Genomic DNA, 21,704 nt, shown 5'->3' with positions numbered 1-21,704 from the left:
TGTTAAATGAAGCAAGAGAGAGGAAAAAAAGAAGAGAGGGAGGGAGAAGTGAGGGAGGAGGTGGGGGAGAAGGTATGAAGGGAAGGAGGGAGGGAGGAAGTGAAAGAAGGATAGGAGAAAGTGAGAGAAATAAAAATCATAAAACATTGACCCTGATTGGATTTTGTTATATTATACTTCTTTTTTTTTCAAAAGTGACTAAAATGAACAGTAATTAAAGCAAATTACCCTAATCTGTTATTTGCCCCAGTATTCCCCACAGCAGTTGCAAATAGGAGACTGAAAGAAAAAAAAAATAGGAATAAACAGAATTATAGGGAGCAGCCACTCATCAAAATTGCTAAAATGGAGAATCGGGATGGATTATAAGGAAGCAAGCACTTTGGGATCCATTGGCTCAGAATTTTGTAGATTTGACCTTGAATTAAAAAATGGACCTTGAATTTATTTATTTATTTTGAAAAGAGTGGATATTCCTAAGGATGTGTGGATGATGTGGATGTTGCAGGTTTGAGTTTTGCGTCTATATCAGATTCAGCTGAGTCAGTAGATCAACTAAATCATTGTCTCAGATATCCATACAACTTGCTCACCCACCTTTTGCAGGTCTTTGCTCAAATATTACCTTATTGATGAAGACTTTGGGTTTAGCCACCCTATTTTGTCACAGTACTCCCCAACCCCTTCCAGGCTTATTTTTTTTTTCTTATAATCCTTATTAATTTTCAGTATACTGGAGAATTTATTTACTTTTATTTTGTCTTTCACTTCTGGGTTTTAAGCTTTATAACAGCCTAAATTTTTTTCTATTTGTTCATTGCTTTATTGTCATCTAAAAAGTTTCAACTAAACACTGAATAAAAAGCTGTGTTATATGTTATAATAACATATAAGCTGATGTTCAATAAATAATTGTTGAATGGATGAATAAGTAACTGAATTCTGAAAGAACGCTCAAGGATCTTTTAATCCATCATTTATTCTATTTTATTTTTTTGACCATTATGACATTACCTTTCATTTAAATGAGTGTCCGTTTTTAAGGATCCCCAAGAGAAGTGAATCTAGAAGCAGTGAACCAGACTTTGAAATTCATGTGCTATAGGATCTACACATCTCTAATCCTTAGGAGAATTTTCACCTGTGTACAGTTTCACCATGTAGTCAATATGTAACTTGTTTAAAAGCTTAGAACTTAAAAATCAGTAAGTATTGCTGTTAACTTAATCATACCCTTCTCTCTATAATAAATCAGTTGTCCTTATTTATAAAATCATTGTCAGTCACAATATCTAAATTGAACCCCTTGAAGTTTTTGTGAATCATTTTTGGAAAGTTTCTTCTTGAAACAGGAATCCCAATCCCTATAAAAATTTATTTACAGAATTGATTTCTAAACATTTCTCAAGTTGTGGAGGCTCAGACTGAAGCCAGCATTCTGAAACTTACTTCTACAGTGATTGAGTACATTGGGAAGATCGCCTCAATTCCAATATGTTACATTCTTGTCAACACAACGAGTATCAAGCTTACTTCTTAATAACTGCGATGAAAATGTTATTGGAGGTCCATGAATTCCCCCATGCTGATCTTTTCTTGTTTGTCATCATAGTATTTAAATCATTTTTTATCTTGTGTTTGAGAGACCAAAACAATTTTTCCAAAATATGTGCATGTTTGGCTACTTCCTATGTATTTCCTAGTTTATTATTTTCTGTGCTACTTCTCATCCTAAATTTCATTTTTTATCTGCTTTACTGTTTGGTAAGATAATATTACATGGAGAAAATTTTTCTGACTTTTTAACCTAACTTTCTATTTTTTAGAATTATCCAATTTCCACTTAGTGCAGCATTAAGATAGACTAGGGGCTGGAAGATACACACAGGCAGGAACTTTACAGCAGTTAGAGAGTCTCTACAACGGGACATACTGAGATAGAATGCAGTGATTCTTCCTCATGGAAGAGTTAGTTCATGGGGAAAGTGGCTAACTGCCCATCAGGAGGGGGGTAAAAAGGGAGTTGGACTAAATAATGTCTGAAATTTAAGACTTAGAATTACTTTATGACACGTTAGTTCAATTCGCTAATGGGGACTAAAATAATTTGAACTGTTTCTACATATTGCTTTTTACTTCCTGGTTTAAATTTACATGGTATATATTAATTATTTTATTTCTTTAAATATTTATTAATATCTTCCTCGAATAAAATAAATCAGGAATGTGATTTCAGTATTAGACTGCCCCCTTCTGTCTTTCATGTCACTCTTTTAATCACTTTAATCCTCCCATACATATTCCATACTTTGCAACTGCATGCTCAGTTCAGGGATAATGGTTTCAGTATGTTAATTTTATATCTTTTACACAAAAATATGCAGACGGGTATTGTGCCAACTTTCCTGAGGTTTTCTGAAGGACAACACAAGACTCATTTTTAAAACTTCTCTACCAGCATAAAATAATTTGCTCTTTTAAAATTCAGATGGAATCTGTTATTCACAGTAGAGTGCCCAGAACCAAATGCAGTATTTTTGTGGAAAAAGAATAAGTAACATTGTAGTTTGCAAAAGCAATGCCCTCCTCTATGGTGTCCAATAAATTCTTGGTCTTTGTTAGTTATGTCTAATTAGGATGCTTTAATTCCCTTTTAACAGTTGGGTTTCATAGCATTTTATATCCAACTACATTAAGAATTAATTTTTTGGCTTGACACCAATGCTGAATTTGCTTATTCAAACAGAAGCCATGCCAAGGGCTTGACGGATGATGACAGTAATTAACCCAAATCATATACCAGGAGCTGTTCCAATGAAAGTGTCTGTTAAATAGTGTATCTTTTCCTGATGGTGAAGCTGATTCTACAAAGGCCATGTATTACAACCTCCCACAGAATGTTTCTTGACACTAGTGCCAGAGATAGAAAGGGAAGAGCCACCAGACTGATCAAATAAAGCCTTTCTTATTCTGGTAAATAAAATGGAAAACATGGAGAAATGGGGGGAAATTAAACTCAATTCAGAACTTAACATACCCCATGCTTCTGTGTCCCTACAAGGAACAATGAGAGATGTGTAAAAAGAATGATCATTACAGCAAAAAAGTAGGAAAAATCTACAGCCACTACAACTACTGAGTTTCTTAAATGAATCTTAATATAATAAAATGAAAAATATAATGCAGTTATAGAATAATATTTTAGGTTCCTTGCATACTGAGTTACAAAGACCATGTATAAAGTTGTTTAAAAGTTGAAGAATGGTTTTAGAATAACATGTGTATTATGATACTACGCTCATGTGGAGGAAAGACTGTGGCAATATTCACAAACATGTTAGCACCGAATGTCTCTGGAACATAGGATTATAAATCTTCCTTCTCCTGCTTCTCTTTTTCCTCTTTTTTTCTCTCCTCCTTTGCCATTACTTTTCTTCATGCTGTTAGGTATTTTCCAACTGTTTCTCCAATAATACAGTTCTAGAGGAATTGACACATACCACGTGATTGGTTAGAAATGTACCAAGATTGAGACAGAGGAAGTGTTTGTGGCCCTTTACAAAGCCAGAGAAAGCTTTAAAGGAGGTAGGAAAATATCTGGTTCAGTTTAGGGTGGTATAGAGATAAACAAGCAAAGAGATGAAGTAAGCATCTTACTGTAGAGATCTGGAACTCAAGGGAGAGGTATGGACTAGAACAAGCAATTTGAGAGTCACCCACAAAGAACATTAAAGAAAATACAGAGAAAGGAATCTAAAGAGAAACTCACGGAGGGCCAGAGAGGTGTGAGAAAATACAAATTCATGGTGGTAGGGAAGTTAAAGGAAATGTTCCTTAAACAAGGGAGTGGTCAATGTTGTTAAATGTCATGAAGAGTTTAAGTGAAATATTTTTTAAAGTATCCCATGGATATAACAATAAATATTTTACTCATTTCATCAAGGCACCATTGATGGAAACACTTCCAGCCAGGTGCCAGACAGTTGAAGGAGGCAAAGTGGTTTAGCAGAAAAATGTTTGGCTATAAAAGGAAGGCAAGAAGTAGGATGGTAACTGACAAAAGACATAGAATTGAGAGTAGTATCATTTTTGTGGTGATGGTTTTAAGATGAGAAGAATGTGTTGTTCTCTATGGGCTGATGGGAAGGAGTCAGGAGTAGGGAGGAGAAGATGAAGTTTAGAAAAAATTGGGAAGAACTCAGGGTTTCTTAGATTTGCCTTAAGATGAGAATCCCTTGGATCATTTGTTTGAAAGGCAGGTTTCTGGTGGGGGAAATCCTATAATCTGTATTTCTTTTTTTTTTTTAAAGATTTTATTTATTTGACAGAGAGAGACACAGCGGGAGAGGGAACACAAGCAGGGGGAGTGGGAGAGGGAGAAGCAGGCTTCCTGCGGAGCAGGGAGCCTGATGCGGGGCTCGATCCCAGGACCCTGGGATCATGACCTGAGCCGAAGGCAGACGCTTAACGACTGAGCCGCCCAGGCGCCCCTATAATCTGTATTTCTAACAAGTACCATCAAGTGATTCATTGACAGGACAGTGTGGAGACACTATAGTTAATAAATGTGTTTTGAGGAAATGGGACAGAATGGGATTCAGATCATATGGTTATTCTTGATCTGAGGAGAGAATTTCCTTTGTTTGCTGTAGGAGAGAATTAGAAAAGGCTGCGTAGAGGTGCATGTAAATGTAGAGATTTGGTGACTGACTTTCCTGTCTGCCCTTACTTTCTCCATCAAGTAGGATGTGGGGCCCCTTCTGAGAGTCATGCAAGAATTTCTAAGCACTATTAAGAGCCCAGGTAGAGGGAAGATGTTAATTCATGGTGGAACCAATTTACAGAGCTGCATGATTTTTTTTGAAGCAAGTGTGATGAAGATTGACATGTGAGTTCTAACATGGAGGTTTAATGGAAAGAAAGCAGAGCCTGACAGTTCAGAATATTACCACAGTTTGGATAATATTGTAATCATGGAGTACAGGCTGGATAATGAAGTCAAAAGAGAGACGTAATAGGTTTGCCTGGGACTGAGAGTTTCTTGGAATATGGGACAGTCAATGCTAAAATCAGGAATATCTGGGAAACTAGAATCATTGATCATCCTAGGAGAGCAAGGATGGTAGGAAAGTTGGATTCAGGAACTGGAAGTCTAGATGGAATTAAAACCAAATGTAGTGAGAGTTATTGAATGTACAATTTAGAAATAGAAGGGGTTATGGCCAGAGATTGAAATGTTTAGAGTTGGGTTTTCCAAGGTGGGTTAGTTCCTGATTATAAGATTCATGGCTTAACGTCGTGACAGTTGATGATCAGAGTAGAATGCAGAGGAAGGACCTGGAAGTATGAAGGTCATGAGATTGAAAAGAGATTGAGTTTAATAAGCTGTCTATGTAAACTATGACATCACCCAGGATGGTGGCAGAACAAAGTGGGACGATGAGCCCGATGCCAGTCTTTTTATTTATTTGCTTGTTTGTTTGTTTATTTATCCGAGAGAGAGAAAGAGAGAGAGAGAGAGCACATGAGCAAGGGGAGGAGCAGAGGGAGAGGGACAAGCAGACTCTGCGCTGAGCACGGGGCCCACCATGGGGCTTGATCCCATGGCCCTGAGATCATGACCTGAGCCAAAATCAAGAGTCAGATGTTCAACCAACTGAACTACCTAGGTGCCCACTTTAAAAAAAATTTTTTTTTAATTTTTATTCTTTTTTTTAAGTAGGCTCCACACCTACTTTGGAGCTCAAACTCACAACCCTGAGATCAAGAGTTGCATGCTCTACTGACTGAGCCAGCCAGGTGCCCCTTGGTGCTAGTCCTGATGGGCCAGGAGGCAAGTAGATGAGAAGGCATAGAGGATGGTACAACTGGGTAGCATTAGCTTAAATAATCTAGGGATTTGGCTCAAGTTTGAAGGATAATTATCTAGAAGAAGCAGTAAAAAATCAGACTATATGTTCTGACTTTAAAATATATGAGATATTGGCAAATAAACAATCTCCATTTGAAAAGATTAAAGGAACAATGTTATCAGGGCAGAAGATTATGCAGTAAAATGGTTGATAATGTATAACTTTAAAAAACGTGGTTGATCTGAAAACTACAAAATGTACATTGTCTTGCTTTATTAGGCCCTCACTGGATCAAGGAAAACAGTTCTCAATGAAAAAAGAAAAGATCCCTATTGGTGGGGTAAGCACCAGAATTACTAGTATTATTTGTTATTAACCACACAAATGTAAGAGATTGCATTGCATTATTAATAAATATCATATATTTTTCATTTGAGGAGGGTTACTATATAATAGTTAGAAGAAATTACATTAAATGGAACTGTTGGTTTATTATAGTGGTGTTTAATTAGGATTACATGTTACTTAGCTATGTATATTCTTTTTTACTAATGATAGTAACCAATATTATTTGAACATGCATCATTTTTAAGCACTTAGGACTATGCTGGCACTTTAGATGTACTTATAAGGTGACTACTGTTAAAATTCCAACTTACAGATGAGTAATCTGGGAGTTAGAGGAGTTAGTAACTTGACCAAGATCACAAAGCTTAGGAAAAATGCCATGTAGGATTTAAATCTACTTTGTCTGACCTTTAAGTACAGTAATCTAATTCCATATTAATTTTTCCTTTAGATGAAGTTCTCAATCATTCTGAAGTACCTCCAAGCCTTCGGCTGGCTCTGGGTGTGGCTGAGTGTGGCTGCTTACCTCGGGCAGAATTTGGTGGGCATTGGACAGAATCTATGGCTTAGTGCCTGGGTAAAAGAAGCAAAACACAAGAATGAGTTCAGAGAATGGAAGCAAATAAGAAGCAATAAACTTAACATCTATGGATTACTGGGATTAATGCAAGGTAAAAAAAAAAAAGTCCAGGGGCTTTTTTTTTCTCTTTCTGACCTAATTTATTCAAATGCAAGCATATGGCATCATTTTATTTCAAATAAAACCTATGCCATATTTTTCAAATATTTTGAGATAATTCAAATGCGTATGCTTTTAATTCATCGTATTTGAGAAAGTAAACCAAAACTTATGTGTATCCACTACATGGCCCACACTAAATAATGTATTTGTCTCATTTATTCTTGACAAAAAGTATTTGGAAAGGTGTTATTATTCCTATTTTACAGCCGAGGAAAATGAGGCCCAAATGCTAAGTCATTCAGGACCCAAAAGTCTTGACCACATGGCTACTCACTGTATGTGTGAGACCTGTGATTGATATGAAGATCAATAAGTGAGTCAGTTACAAACTACATTGTAAGTAAAGTCTAAAACTACATGGCAAGCAATAAGTGCTATAAAAGTAATAAAAGAAAACCTGTGAGGATACAGAGCAAGAAAAAGCCATATTTGAGAGTTAAGATAATTTCCAAGGAATAGTTGTCATTTGAGGTGTCCCTAAAAGAATGATTTGAATTTTGTGAGACTGAGGTCACAGAAAAGGAGAGGTGACCGATGCAGAGAGAAAGATGTGAGTAAAGACAGGGGTAGGGAAGAAAGGGGGCTGTAGGCATGAGTGAGGGAGCCAGTTTGAGTGGTCTTCAGGTTATTGGTAGGGCAGTAGGGGAACTAGAGGTGGGAAGGTAGTTTGGAGATGTGTTGGAGATGATAGTTGGAAAGGCAAGTGGAAAACTTTGAGAATTTGAGGGAAAAGAGGTGGATTAGAGTTATTTTTCAAACTAAGAATGAATTAACAGTGATGAAAAAGAAAGATGGACTTTTATTGGAGGGATTAAATCAGAGACCAGGGAGAATTTGGGATTGATAGGGAAGGAGTAATCAAGTATCTTCTAGGTGGAAGTCTGGATGGGAGATAATCTACTATAGAAAAATCTCTTCTCTGATCTATCTCCATGTCATCCAAGGCACCTAGTCCAGTGCTAACCAATGAGTAGGGAATGGAATAGGATTGAATGAATAAAGGATGAAGGAAAATAAATGAACAAACAAATGAATGGTCAGAGAATGGCAATGCAGTTGGAGAAAAGGGATAGAGAGGAAAGACACTGCAGTGAAAACATACATAAGAATGGGTGATTTGAAGCTAAGAAGAGGGCCTCATTCATGGTTTTGAAGTTCATTTTGGGTAACTGGGGAATGATGAAGACAAAAATAAGGAAATTGGGGGGGGAGTCTTAATACGTGGGGCAGAGAATTCAATTGACTTCAACTAAATTCAATGGTGAATTCAATTTTGGACACATTTAATAGAAAGTATAGATGCATTTTTCTACTTTTTTTTTCTCCCAGTAGGCAGATTTAAATGCATATCTGGAAGTTTGGGAAGCAAATTTCATTTATTTGTAAAATGGAGGGCTTAGACTAAATAATTTCTACATTCCTCCAACCTCTAACACTCTATAGCTCTGTGGTTCTACCGAGACGTTGAGTCATTCTCATAGAGATAACAAGTGAGCCATAGAGAAGATATGATCACTATGAATGAGGATTAAGAGCCACAAGGGTGAATGATGGTTACTTGGGGAATGCCCATGTACAGCCAGGTAGGGGATTGGCTTCAGAGAAATTGAGCAGAGATAAGTTCCTGATCAATAGATAAACAAAAAAACAAAAAAACCCCACAAAAGCACAATAATGTGAAGGCTTGCTCTGTTCCTAGAAACCCAAAGCATTTTATAGAGGTTAGATACATGAAATTGCCTATATTTGACATTTTATGACACACAAAAATGGTAATTTCATATGGTTTAAACTAATTTATTAATTCATTTAACATATATTCTAATGAGGGACTCCTTAAGCTTGGGCATGTTAATTAAACTTTTAGTTTTACCATTTATAGAAGGTACATAATTTCTACCTAAATATTGTTCCAGTGATTAAATTACCTAATATGTATAGAGCTTACAGAAAAGTGCTGAGCGTATAACAAGAGTGCAGTAAATGTTAGCTATTATTTAACAATAGAGGAAATGAATACTATGCACAAAGTCCTACAGATAAAAGTTTCAGAGCCAGGTTTGAATCCATGTGTACCAGATTCCCCAAACTATGTTCTTAACCACTAAATTAACATTTCCAAAAGTTTTACATGAAACAGTAGACATGCTCCACGAATATAGGGATCTGTACTCCCAATAGGTCTGGAAAACTGAGGACTATATTTTTCTGTTCTTCTGAAATCTTTTTTTCCTTTCACTAGAAGTTTCCAGATATTTTTCAGTAAACTGATCTGTTTAGTTCTATCTAACCCAATGTTTCTCAAATCCGTTTGACCATGGAAAAAATGTTTCTTCTTGTATTGGCCATTAATATCTTGAGCAACTTGTTTTCCATAGAATATACTTTGGAAAACTCTAAATGATGATACACTGCCTTCCAAGTGAAAAGTATGATGTAACAAAAGCCAAAAAAAAAAAAAAAGAAGAAAGAAAGAAAGTTAAAGAAGTTCTCACTGGTTCTGAAATGCTGCAGAAATGTTAAAAAGAAAAAATTGAGAAAAGACCCATGATTGTAGTCAAAGATGCATCATCTAGAAAGAGATAGAAAGAGAATACAGACTGTAGGTAGTTGAACAATTCATAATTAAGGAGTAGATACATATTGCCCTTCAAAGAAGTTAGGTGATTTGAAAGAAAAAAAAAGGATATTCAAAAGTATGGTAGAAATAAAGAGATTTTTAAAGTACAGACATTTTGTGTATGTTTATAAAAGAAAAGAAAGGCACCTTGAGGGAGAATGATATCCAGGGAGAATTCAAACGAGAAAAAAATATGTGGAAGTCATGCTGTCTAAGGATATTCATAAGGGAAAACACAAAGAGATACATGCATTTGGTAAAAAAAAAAAAATGAAGATAAAATAAAAAGTATGAAACTTGGGGCTTTGCTTCTCTTCTCCTTTCCCATCTTTATTGTGTGGCCATAGTATTGCTTATAAGTGTCTCCATCAAAAGTATGCAAATATTGTGAGACAGATTTATATTTATTTTGCCATTCTGTTAACAATATTCATTGGGGAAAGAGATGTTGTTAATGACTAAAACGAGATATAAAGAATATTTATAGTATGAAAGATACAGTGTGTTTGGTTTTGAACCAGTGAGAGTCAAGTTTATTGGCTTGCAATTCGCAACTCATTGAGGAAAGAATAGATATAGCAGTCTAGAATTCTGAACAGCAAAAGAAACATCCATATATACAAATATCTCTATATCTGTGTCTATCACATCTACATATGAGAGTTAAACTCATACCAATCCAGGAGCTCATGTTACAACTTTAGGGGAAATTCAATATAATTTGGAGAGGATAAGTGAGCAAATATCATTTCCCATACTAGACAAGCTATGTCAGTTTAATGTTCACAATTTTACCATTGTAAAGTCTTACTTTTTTATCAGAATTTTTAAACTTTTTATTTAAATTCCAGTTAGTTAACATACAGTGTAATATTAGTTTAAGGTATACATTTTTTTGATTTGCCATATATCTTTTTTTTATCTTTTTCAAGTTTTTAAATTCCAGTTTGTTAATATACAGTGTAACATTAGTTTTGGGTGTAAAATTTAGTGATTTATCACTTACATACAACACCTGGTGCTCATCACAACAAGTGCCCTCCTTAAAACCCGTCAATAATTTAACCCATCCCCCCTCCCCCCAGCTCCCCTCCAGTAACCCTCAGTTTGTTCTCTACAGTTAAGAGTCTGTTTTCTGGTTTGTCTCTCTTTGTTTTTTCTCTATATTCATCTGTTTTGTTTCTTAAATTCCACATATGAGTGAAATCGTATGGTATTTGTCTTTCTCTGACTAACTTATTTTGCTTAGTGTAATACTCTCTAGCTCCATCCATGTCATTGCAAATGGCAAGATTTCATTCTTTTTTTCTTTTTTTTTAAAGACTTTATTTATTTATTTGACAGAGAGAGATAGCAAGAGCAGGAACACAAGCAGGGGGAGTGGGAGAGGAAGAGGGAGAAGCAGGCTTCCCGCTGAGCAGGGAGCCCGATGTGGGGCTCGATCCCAGGACCCTGGGCTCATGACCCAAGCCAAAGGCAGACGCTTAACGACTGAGCCACCCAGGTGCCCCAAGATTTCATTCTTTTTTATATGGCTGAGTAATATTCCAGTGTGTGTGTGTGTGTGTGTGTGTGTGTGCCACAACTTCTTTATCCATTCATCAGTGGATGGACATTTGGCTATTGTAAGTGATGGTGCTATAAACAGTGGGGTGCATGTGTTGTATCCCTTCAAATTAGTATTTTGGTATTCTTTGGGTGAGTACTTAATGCAATTGCTCTATCATAGGGTAGTTCTGTTTTTAACCTTTTGCTGTTTTCCGGAGAGGCTGCACCACTTTGCATTCCCACCAACAGTGAAAGAAGATTTTTTTCTTGTTCTCCACATCCTTACCAACACCTGTTGTTTCTTGTATTGTTGATTTTAACCATTCTGACAGGTGTGAGGTGATATCTTATTGTAGTTTTCAGTTGTATTTCCCTCATGATGAGTGATGTTGAGTATCTTTTCATATGTCTGTTGGCCATCTGTCTGTCTTCTTTGGAAAAATGTCTATTCGTGTCTTTTGCCCATTTTTAAATTGGATTATTTGTTTTTTGGGTGTTGAGTTTTGTAAGTTCTTCATATAATTTGGATGCTAACCCTTTATCAGATATGCGATTTACAAATATCTTCTCCCATTCCATAGGTTGCCTTTTCATTTTGTTTATTGTTTCCTTCACTGTGAAGAGGCTTTTTATTTTGATGAAATCCCAATAGTTTATTTTTGCTTTTGTTTCCCTTGCCTCAGGAGACGTATCTAGTAAGAAGTTGCTATGGCTCATGTCAAAAAGGTTGCTGCCTATGTTCTCCTCTAGGATTTTTATGGCTTCAGGTCTCAAGTTTAGGTCTTTAATCTATTTAGAATTTATTTTTGTATATGGTGTAAGAAAGTGGTCCAGTTTCATTCTTTTGCATGTTGCTGTCCAGTTTTCCCAGCACCGTTTGTTGAAGAGACTCTCTTATTTTTAATTAACTATCAGTAGATATAGGAAATATTTTGTAATGAGGCAACAGATTATGCAGTCTAATCAAAAGGATTTTTTCCTGATTGGATCTTTGTGTAGAGTGGTCTTCAATCATTAAAATATGAATCTTCTCGGGGCACCTGGGTAGCTGTCGGTTAAACATCTGACTCATGATCTCAGCTCAGGTTTTGATCTCAAGGTCATGAGTTCAAGCCCCATGTTGGGCTCCACTCTGGGTGTGGAGCCTACTTTAAATAAATGAATGAATGAATGAATGAATAAGAATCCTCTCTAATTTTTCTTTCATTTTTAATTTTTTTGCATTAAAAAATTAAAATTTTTCTGAAGACTTATTTATTACATGTAATTATAAGTTTTCTGTAAGTGGGTAAGCCTAAGAAATGAAAATGTATAATTTCTGTTTTTTTCAGTAGACCACAGCTGCATCTTACAGAATCTGGTACAATGAAGAGCAGGCTGTATTCACTTACATCATCATAGCTCACAAAATAAAAAGGGCAGGAGTGCTTTAAAGCATAAGCAGCATTGTCTGTCACATGTTAATACCACAGGCCTACTATGAATAATATAGAAAGCTAACATTTAAAAAGAAACTAGAGTTCAAAGCACAGTGTTAGATCTATATTTTGTAACAATAATAAAAATTTTAACCTCATTTTCTAAACAAGAAATAGTTCTGAACATTTTCTTCCTAGGTCCCAGCTATTCTCCTTAGAATCTTTAGGATACTCTAAACATCCCCAATCTATTATTTTTTATGCCTCATTGTTAGGAACTTCCTTTCTCCAATCCAATGTGAAAAATATAGGCACCTTCTTTTCTTTTTTTTTTTTTTTAAGATTTTTATTTATTTATTTGTCAGAGAGAGAGAGAGAGAGCACAAGCAGGGGAAGCAGCAGAGGGAGAGGGAGAAGCAGGCTCCTCACTGAGCAAGGAGCCTGATGTGGGACTCGATCCCAGGACCCTGGGATCATGACCTGAGCCGAAGGCAGACGCTTAACGACTAAGCCACCCAGGCGTCCCTAGGCACCTTATTTTCAAGGTGCAATGTTTAAAGACTACACTGCTGCTTCTAGTTTAACATGAGTGAGTGGATCATCTACTTTACTTACCTCACAAAATTCCAGTGAGATGACAGTGAATAAATATAAAAGGAAAGACTTCAGAAGCTTTTGGAGTGATAAATTTCTACATAAGCAATTAAACTGATAGTTGATCAAGGGTAGAAGAACCTGCAGCCAGAAATGGATAGGGGAGAAGCTATAACACAAGAGGGAGGTGTTCATTTGGGCAGTGGAGAAACACTAAACTCATGGTCACAGGTAGAGAGTAGGATTGAGTTGCATGGAAATAGTCAAAATAATTCACTAGACCATTGTTCTCCTGGCCCATCAGTCTCTCCTACAACACCCACCACCATCACCACCATCATGTTCACAGCAACTGGCATTGTAGCAATACAATGAAAACTAGAAAGCTGATATCTAAAGAGGAAATTTGGGTTCCTAGTGTGTGTGGCCTACATAGAAGAAATCCTCCTTAAATGGCTTTTGGAAAAGCTCCAGTCTGGAGTCACATCTGCCCACTTCTGTGGAATTTGAAGCAATCCCTTCCATTCAGAGGAAAAAAATGTTGGGGGGAATTAATGTGTGCAATAGCAGAAGGAAGCCGCACCAGATACCTCTATTAATTAACCATGTGTTTATCTCATATGTTTAAACTGATAATGGTGGATGGCCTTGCATTTTAATCAAACCAACAGTATAAATAAGAGCTAATAAATAAAGCAATGGAGTCCAGAAATAAAATAATCCTATTTGAAATAGAAGCTTAAAATGTCAAATTAGTGTCTTCAAAGATTCAAAATATTATATCCACAAAGCAAGTGTGAAAATGTGCTGAAATAAGTTCAATCTTAGACAAAGAATTCTCGAAACATTTAAGGAATTTAAAGAGATTAAACAAGGGTGCCTGGGTGGCTCAGTCGTTAAGCGTCTGCCTTTGGCTCAGGTCATGATCCCAGGGTCCTAGGATCCAGCCCCGCATCGGGCTCCCTGCTCAGCGGGAAGCCTGCTTCTCCCTATCCCACTCCCCCTGCTTGTGCTCCTGCTCTCGCTATCTCTCTGTCAAATAAATAAATAAAAATCTTTAAAAAAATAAAATAAAGAGATTGAACAACTGTGAGAAGATAAATTAGAAGAAATTATTCCAGATGCATACCATCGAAAAGAGATGAAAAAATGATAAATAAGAAAATTAGAGGAACAATCCAGGAAGTTCAACATTCACATAAGTCTTTCAGTAAATGCAAGTGAAAATGATCAAATTCATAATACTTAACATTTCCCATAACTGAAGAATGCAAGTGTCTGATCTTGCAACCATTCCAGTTTAGAGTGGAAAGAAAGGGGGTTCCAAGAGAGTAGTTTATGTTGCAAAGAGAAGGGGGCTAAATAAGGTGAAGGAAATAGTAGAATATCTGATGAGTTGAAATATATTCAGAAGAGATTTGCTGACTATTGAAGTGTTTGGGAATAAATTAGTGCTTGTTGCATAGGAAACTAAGAATATGGAAAAGAGTGGTGAACTTCATGCATAATATATGCTTAGTGGCAATATAAATATTGAATGTTTATTTGAGGAAAGAGGGTGACAACCTGTTTTTGAAAGGGGAAAAAGGAAGTTTGGGGGGAGTGAGGTAGGAAAAAAATAGAAAATATTTGAAGCTAACAAATCATTTAACAGCAGCATGTGATATTATTTAAAATATAAAGGAATTAGCTGAAATAATTTAAGATGGTCAGGGTCAACTATCATTGTTTTGTTTTGTTTTACACATACTTACAAAGGAATAAGAATCATATTGGCAATACACTTTTGTTAGCAATTTTGTGTATTAGAGAACAATGGAGCAATTGTGTATCCCCTATGACTCTGAGCAAACTAGCTTAAGTAACATGGAAATTTATTGACTCCCCAACCTGAAGAGTCCAGGAATAGTCTTTGTACACACTCCATCCCTGTGCTCAGATGAAGTGTTCACTACTCTATTTATCAGCTCTGCTTGTTGTCCTCATTGGCTTAATTCTCAGGCTTCACATGGTGTTGGAAATGTTCTCTCGCAAAGAACTTCCTTCCATAGAAATCCATGAAGTTAGTCTCCTTGAAACAGTTTGAGTCACATATCCATCTTTAACCAATCACTGTAACAAAGCATGTCTTCTTCCAGCCCTACAAGTTCTCCAGTTTGAGAACTTTTTGTCCTTTCATTTCTCCTCACGCATGGATAGCTCTTTTATGAGCTTGTCTCTTTCTTACCATAGTTTGTCAAATGCGGGTAAAAATAGTTATATTGTTATAGCATCAATAGGTGCTTATAACTATTTCCAATCTCTTCCACTACAGCTATATGTCTATTATTTATATGTCTGCCTTTTCAGTTGTTGCAAGAACAGCCCTTCCACCAACCAAATCTCAGTAGCTTAATAGACCCAAATAAATAAATAAATAAAATAATAAAAGGTTTATTCCTTATTCTTGGGACCCAAGTTGAAGATGCAATCCATCCACCATTATAAATATTGGCAGGCACTGTACAAAGGTAATAAACTTTAGCAGTTCTGATACCAGCAATTAAGTGCTGTAACCGGGTATTACGTGTTGTTTCTCCTTCAACTTGTTCAGAACTCTTCATAAGGTCCCATAAATCACAAGGAGGCCAGAAAGAACAATTCTACCATGGACCTAGAAGCTAGGGGAACTATAATTATTTGGCTAGCAGCACCAGTGAATACCGTATTGCCCCATAGGACATCACAAAATTATTAGGTTGCTAGTATTCGGTGAACCTTGTTCTGTTATGTTTTGTGCATTTCTGTAGAATCTAAGCCCATGAATAAGGAGAGCCCTTCTTTGATGAGATGGCAACCCATCAGAGTGTATATTTATTATCAATGCACCATATACATCTATACTTAATTTGGTCCACAATTACACATTGTTAAGTTTGCTCTTTGAGTTTTCCATTTAAAAAATGCTATGATAAGCAACTTTTTGAGAGTTAAGGTACAAAATTCCTTTAAGAGGTTAACATACCCCTGATAAGATTTTGTGTTTAGGTCTCTTTGTCTGCTCTGGAGCCTATATACTCACCAGAGGATCCCTGGCTGCGTCTCGAACTTTGCATACTCAGCTATTGGATAATGTGCTACACCTCCCGCTCAGGTTTTTTGAAACGAATCCCATAGGTCAGATCATCAATCGGTTCACCAAGGTCAGTAAAGCCACACCTCATTGAATAGCATACCTAAAAATGGTGATCCATATTTAGTACCTTGTAATAGTATTTGTAAATATATATAAATATATATATGTATATCACCCTGAAAAGATGGATTATGTTTAGTATAGATTTCCTTATTATTTTATTTATAATTCTTGGGACATTTATAGTTGATGTATAGCAGCACCACATCTTACACACATAATCAAAATAACCCTTGAAAATTGCTGAAAGGATCCAAAAAGCATATGTGCTCTGGTGTCTACGACTCCAATTCTTACATACATTTAGCTTGAGAATCGCTGGTTGGGGCTGAGAAAGTAAAGAAAATATAAGTCTATATGAAGATAACTGGATTTTAAGCATTCTGCTTTTAAGAAAACTGTGAGCTCACTTCTGGTAAATGGGGGATAGGTGGGGCTTCCCAGAGTGTCTCTGCTTACCTACAGGGTTTCCCTCCTGGTGTTTACTATCAAACACTTAAAATTGCACCGTCCAACAGAAATGTAATGCAAGCCTCATAGGTAATTTTAAATTTTCTAGTAGCTGCAATAAAGACGTAAAAAGAGACAGCTGGAAATAATTAATTATAATAATATATTTTAACATAGAATGTCTGAAGCATTTCAAACTCATTTAAACTTGTTTAAAATTATTAACTAAATATTTCACATTCTTTTTTCTACACAGTCTTCAGAATCTGATTTGTATTATTTGCTTATGGCACATCTCAATTTGCAGTAGGCACATTTCAAGGGCTCAATAGACACATATTGCTAGTGGTTCCTGAATTAGATAGTACAAGCCCACAACTGTAAAATATGCCAATATATTTGTGTGTACATGTAAAAAAGTTTTGGTATGTGTATGGGGGGAAGTGAGGATAAAACATGAAAATCAAAGTGAAAGTACCTAGCGTAATAAATGTTTGGTGGAATATTAAATCTTGCCTCATCATACCAATGTACATGCTAGCTTTTAAAATGTATGGAAGAACTTGATCTTCAGCATTTTTATCTCTCAGTGGACATTTCTCTAGGACCCTACTGAATAACTGTCACTTTTGTACAGTAACATGTCAAATGCTTGGGTCTTAAACGGATGAGAATATGGGAAGGTTGTTCTAAAGACAGGTAGAAAACTTCATATGGTTATGATGCTCTTATACTATTTGGTATATGAGATAATCAGAGAATTCCCAAAGCAAGACTGAGATTAATAAAATTCCATCTCCACTCTTTGTGTCAGTTTTGTCATGAACTGAGTAGTCGTCCATCCCTCTAGGTTGGGTATCTTCCTACTCTCTGGGATTTCTTAGGTCATACCTTATGCCATGGATTTGACAACATAGATTTGATTAAGTTATATGTGAATTGATGCATGACCTTCCTATGATCTTCTTTCATTGTCCACTCCATCTTTCAGTTTCTAGTTTTGCAAATGAAGATTATTTTGTTTTCCTGCCTCTTAGAATCTTGACAGGATCCAGCTACCCAAAAGACCACTGAACATGTTCTCAGTGGATAAGAATGGCTCACTAGTATTTTATAGAGTAGTAGATAGTGGTAGGCCAATGCCCCTGAACACCCAACTACTGGGGTTTGGACTCTGTTTTTAAGCAGAGTCTGACATTAGTCATATAAACTAAGTGCTGTGTAGTTGTCATTGGGAAATGCAAATTGCTTGATCATGGTCATTTGTTACCAGAATGTGTTTTTAACTATTACAACTCACCACAGGGGAAAAATATACGAGGGTGGATTGGGGAGGGCAAAGACCATGTAGTTAGACTTATTTGATCATTAGATTGTCACATCTGGGTAATTTTTAAAAAAATGTTTACATTAAACGATATATTTCTTTTCCTCATTTTAAATCATGAAAAGTTAAAAATAAAGTGACCTGATATCATTTTTTTCAGGACATGTTTATAATTGATATACGTTTCCATTACTACTTACGGACCTGGGTGAATTGCACATTGGATGTTATTGGAACAGTTTTGATCATTGGGGGAGCTTTACCACTCTTCATTCTGGGGGTTATTCCCTTGGTGTTCCTCTATTTTACTATACAGGTAAGTACCTGGATTTTTATGTGTATTAATAACATAAGTTCACAGTCAAGGGTTCAAGTTCAGACCCACTTCAATGGCCCATTAGTTCACATTCTCCAAAAAGCAGATTCCAAGAAAGGATTCCATATAGTAGAGAGTTCCCAGGGAATGCCTGTAAAAGATAAAGGAGAGGGAGCAGCAGAAGGATGGGTGAGCCCTCAGACAGTGATGCAGGTCTGATTCTGGTGGGGGAGAGAAGAGGATTGGGTAGGAAAAATGTTGGATTACGGGACAGGTCCATGAAAGATTTATTGCATGAATGGGACGTCTACAAGCAGTGTCGCCCACTGCAGTGTCCCACGTGTCCCTGAAATGGGCCTGCTTTAGCACCCCTGCCATACTCAGTCATTGGCTGGAAGCAACCTGTGGGAAACATGGCCTCCATGCTCATAGAGTAGTAGATCCAGAGGGGCAGGGGCTGGGCTGCCAGTCAGCCGTGCCGCCGGCCGCAGCAGAACTGAGTTGTGCATTTTTAAGGCCACCACAGAATCTATATGGTATTTACATGTTAGCAGACAGTGAATTTGCCTGTAAGTCCAAAAGAGAAACCGGTAACTGCCTTTTTGTCCTATTATCCCTAATATCGGCAAAGGATTCCTAGAAGAAGGAAACAGATCTCTCATGATACATATCTTTATATTCCAATTAAAATGTGGTCAACCACATTCCAAGATTATGTCCCTGGGAGGCTACAGTGTAAAAGGAAATGTTTTAACACATATTTAATTTAAAAATGAAAGTATTTTGAGGCTCTTTACATAAAAGGATGCAGTTCTTGTAGTTCAATGCTTTCCCCAAACTAAAGTTTTAAAATTCATATTGGAGTTTAATCTGCCCAAACCAGAATGTTAATCATGTTCTCATTTCTACACCTATGCTATTATTATTCCTCCTACTTCCTATGTTTTCCCTATTCTCTCTGCCTGACTGGATCTTACTTACCCTTCATGGCCTAGGTCATATTTCATTTCTGTGTGAAGTATTCTCTACCAAAATAGTGCAAAGAGATCAGATTCATCCAGGTAATTATGGATTTATTATACTGGTAGTATTATAAGCTATTTTTTTAGACTACAGATTGTCTCACCAATGAGACTGTAAGTCCTCCAGGGAAGACACTATGTCTTAGAGCTAAAAGAAAAAAATTTAGAATATGAGGGATGGTATTGAGAATCAATTGTATCTCCTTAAAAAAAAAACCTCTCATATCACAAATGAAAATGTATGTGATAGTCTTGTGGTTGGTAAATTATAATAGGATGACCAGGAGTGGAAATGAGTCCAGAAACCATATCTTGTTAGGGGACACTGTATAGGATGAGCCCTGAATGGGAATTCAGGAGCCTCAAATTCTACTTCCCTGACTCCTATGCTTGACACATCATTTCCGTTTCCAGGCTTCCTTGCTTTCCCCTATAAAATACGAGATTTGCTTTATATCAGTGCTACTCAAAGGATGGGCCCTGGACCTATGGACCATACCCCAGACGTATTGAATCAGAGTCTCTAGTTTACCTCTTTTTTAAAAAATCACATTTTACAACGTGTGTGTGTGTGTGTGTATTGTTATTGTTGTTGTTGTTAATCACATCCTAATAAAACTGGGAGGAAATAAAGAATCTATCAGGGTGAGGCCCAGAGTCAAAATTTCTTTATGATATTAAGTCCCCTTGAAGTCCCAGAATGCCACAATCCTCTGTGTTCTCCAGGGTACTTGCACAGAGCAGAGTCAACTGCAGGTTGACATGTAGTTTCACATAGGTTTTTGCTCAGCTTGTTCATTTTTACCAAAATGAAGACATTTTAAAATCAGGGATTTTATGTAAAACTCCAGATCCAAAGATTTTCTTGAAAAAAATTGCAAGATGTGGAAACTCTTGATTTTCATTTCCAGTTTGTAGCAATTATCTGGGGCTGATGAATGATGGCCCAGTTAACTCAGGGCATGCTCCCTCCAGCTCTCCAGTCTCCACTCATCCCAACTAGTCTCAACCAAGCTAGAGGAGAACTAGCTAATTATATTGATGGCTGCACTGGTGGGGGTTTTTTTTTGTCAACAAAATAAATAAATAAATAAATTTTTCCTCATGATTATATTTAGGTACAAAAATACTATTGTTTGTACACTTGGTTGACTTCCTTCATTTAATGGGTTAACTCCCTAGTCACATTTCCAACCTGTGACATAGAGCTTCTTCCATAGTAGGTACTCAGTAATGGTTGTATGAAAGGATTATCGAAGTGGAGCTTTGCCCAATTCTGTTCTAGTTATGCTGTCCAGAATTTGGGCTTTTTACTGTTCCAAGCGTGTATTCATTTCTTAAGGCTCCTGTATGTAACAAATTTGGTAGCTTAAAACAACAGAAATTTTATTCTTTCACATTTCTGGAGGCTAACAGTTCAAAATCAAGGTATAGGCAGGATTGGTTCTTTCTGGAGCCTTTGAGGGAGCATTGGTTTCATGCTTCTCTCCTAACTTCTGGTGGCTGTCAGCAATCCTTGGCATTTTCCTTGGCTTATGCACATACTACTCCAGTCTCATCTTCACATGGCTTTCTCCCTGTGTCTTTGTCTTCTCTTTTTCTGTCTCCTACAAGGACACTCAGCATTGGCTTCAGGCCCACCCTAAATCCAGGATGATCTCATCTAGAGATCCTTAATGACATCTGCAAAGATTCCATTTCCACATAAGGCCACATTCACAGGTACTGGAGTGAAAACTTGAACTTCACTTCTTGGGGTTACTTAAGTGTCTTGCCATTTTCACACCATTGAAGCATTTCTGCTACATCTTTCCAACTGCCTCTTTCTGTCTTTGGGTTAGAGATACTATGTGGCGAGTTCTCGGCAGATTCGACGGTTGACAGGAGCGTCTCGCTCTCCTATCATTTCACACTTTAGTGAGACTTTATCAGGGGTGTCTACTATCCGGGCATTTGGACATGAACAGAGGTTCATCCAGCAAAACAAAGAGGTGGTGAATGAGAACCTGGTCTGTTTCTACAATAATGTAATTTCAAACAGGTAAGTCATATCAGTATACCTAGTTCAAGACCAGTCTCTTTTTAGATGTCTTGTGCGCTAACTTTTAAACGGAAAGAGTGTTTTGTAATGGCATTTCATCAAATTATTTAAAAAAAGAAGAAAACCTTAAATGTTTCTTTTTTTTTTTTTAAAGATTTTATTTATTTATTTGACAGAGAGAGACATAGCGAGAGCAGGAACACAAGCAGGGGGAGTGGGAGAGGGAGAAGCAGGCCTCCCGCAGAGCAGGG

General features: G+C 36.7%; 1 protein-coding gene across 6 annotated transcripts in view; it reads left to right on the top strand.

Moving 5' to 3' along the window:
* LOC116633737 (multidrug resistance-associated protein 1-like) overlaps window positions 1-21,704 on the top strand; it is an 87,533-nt gene that overhangs the window by 53,555 nt on the left and 12,274 nt on the right. For all 6 annotated transcript variants that reach the window (XM_032406306.1, XM_032406304.1, XM_032406305.1 and 3 more), the window contains 5 exons: window positions 6,132-6,192; window positions 6,652-6,871; window positions 16,150-16,304; window positions 18,235-18,390; window positions 21,254-21,453. In XM_032406306.1, the coding sequence (XP_032262197.1) occupies window positions 6,132-6,192; window positions 6,652-6,871; window positions 16,150-16,304; window positions 18,235-18,390; window positions 21,254-21,453 (792 nt within the window). The remainder of the gene's footprint in view (window positions 1-6,131; window positions 6,193-6,651; window positions 6,872-16,149; window positions 16,305-18,234; window positions 18,391-21,253; window positions 21,454-21,704) is intronic.

The sequence above is a fragment of the Phoca vitulina genome, unplaced genomic scaffold (assembly GCF_004348235.1).
Source record: "Phoca vitulina isolate PV1807 unplaced genomic scaffold, GSC_HSeal_1.0 scaffold8, whole genome shotgun sequence".
Classification (NCBI taxonomy): Eukaryota; Metazoa; Chordata; class Mammalia; order Carnivora; family Phocidae; genus Phoca; species Phoca vitulina.
The sequence above is the reverse complement of the archived record's forward strand: the minus strand, read 5'-3'. Positions and strand labels throughout refer to the sequence as shown.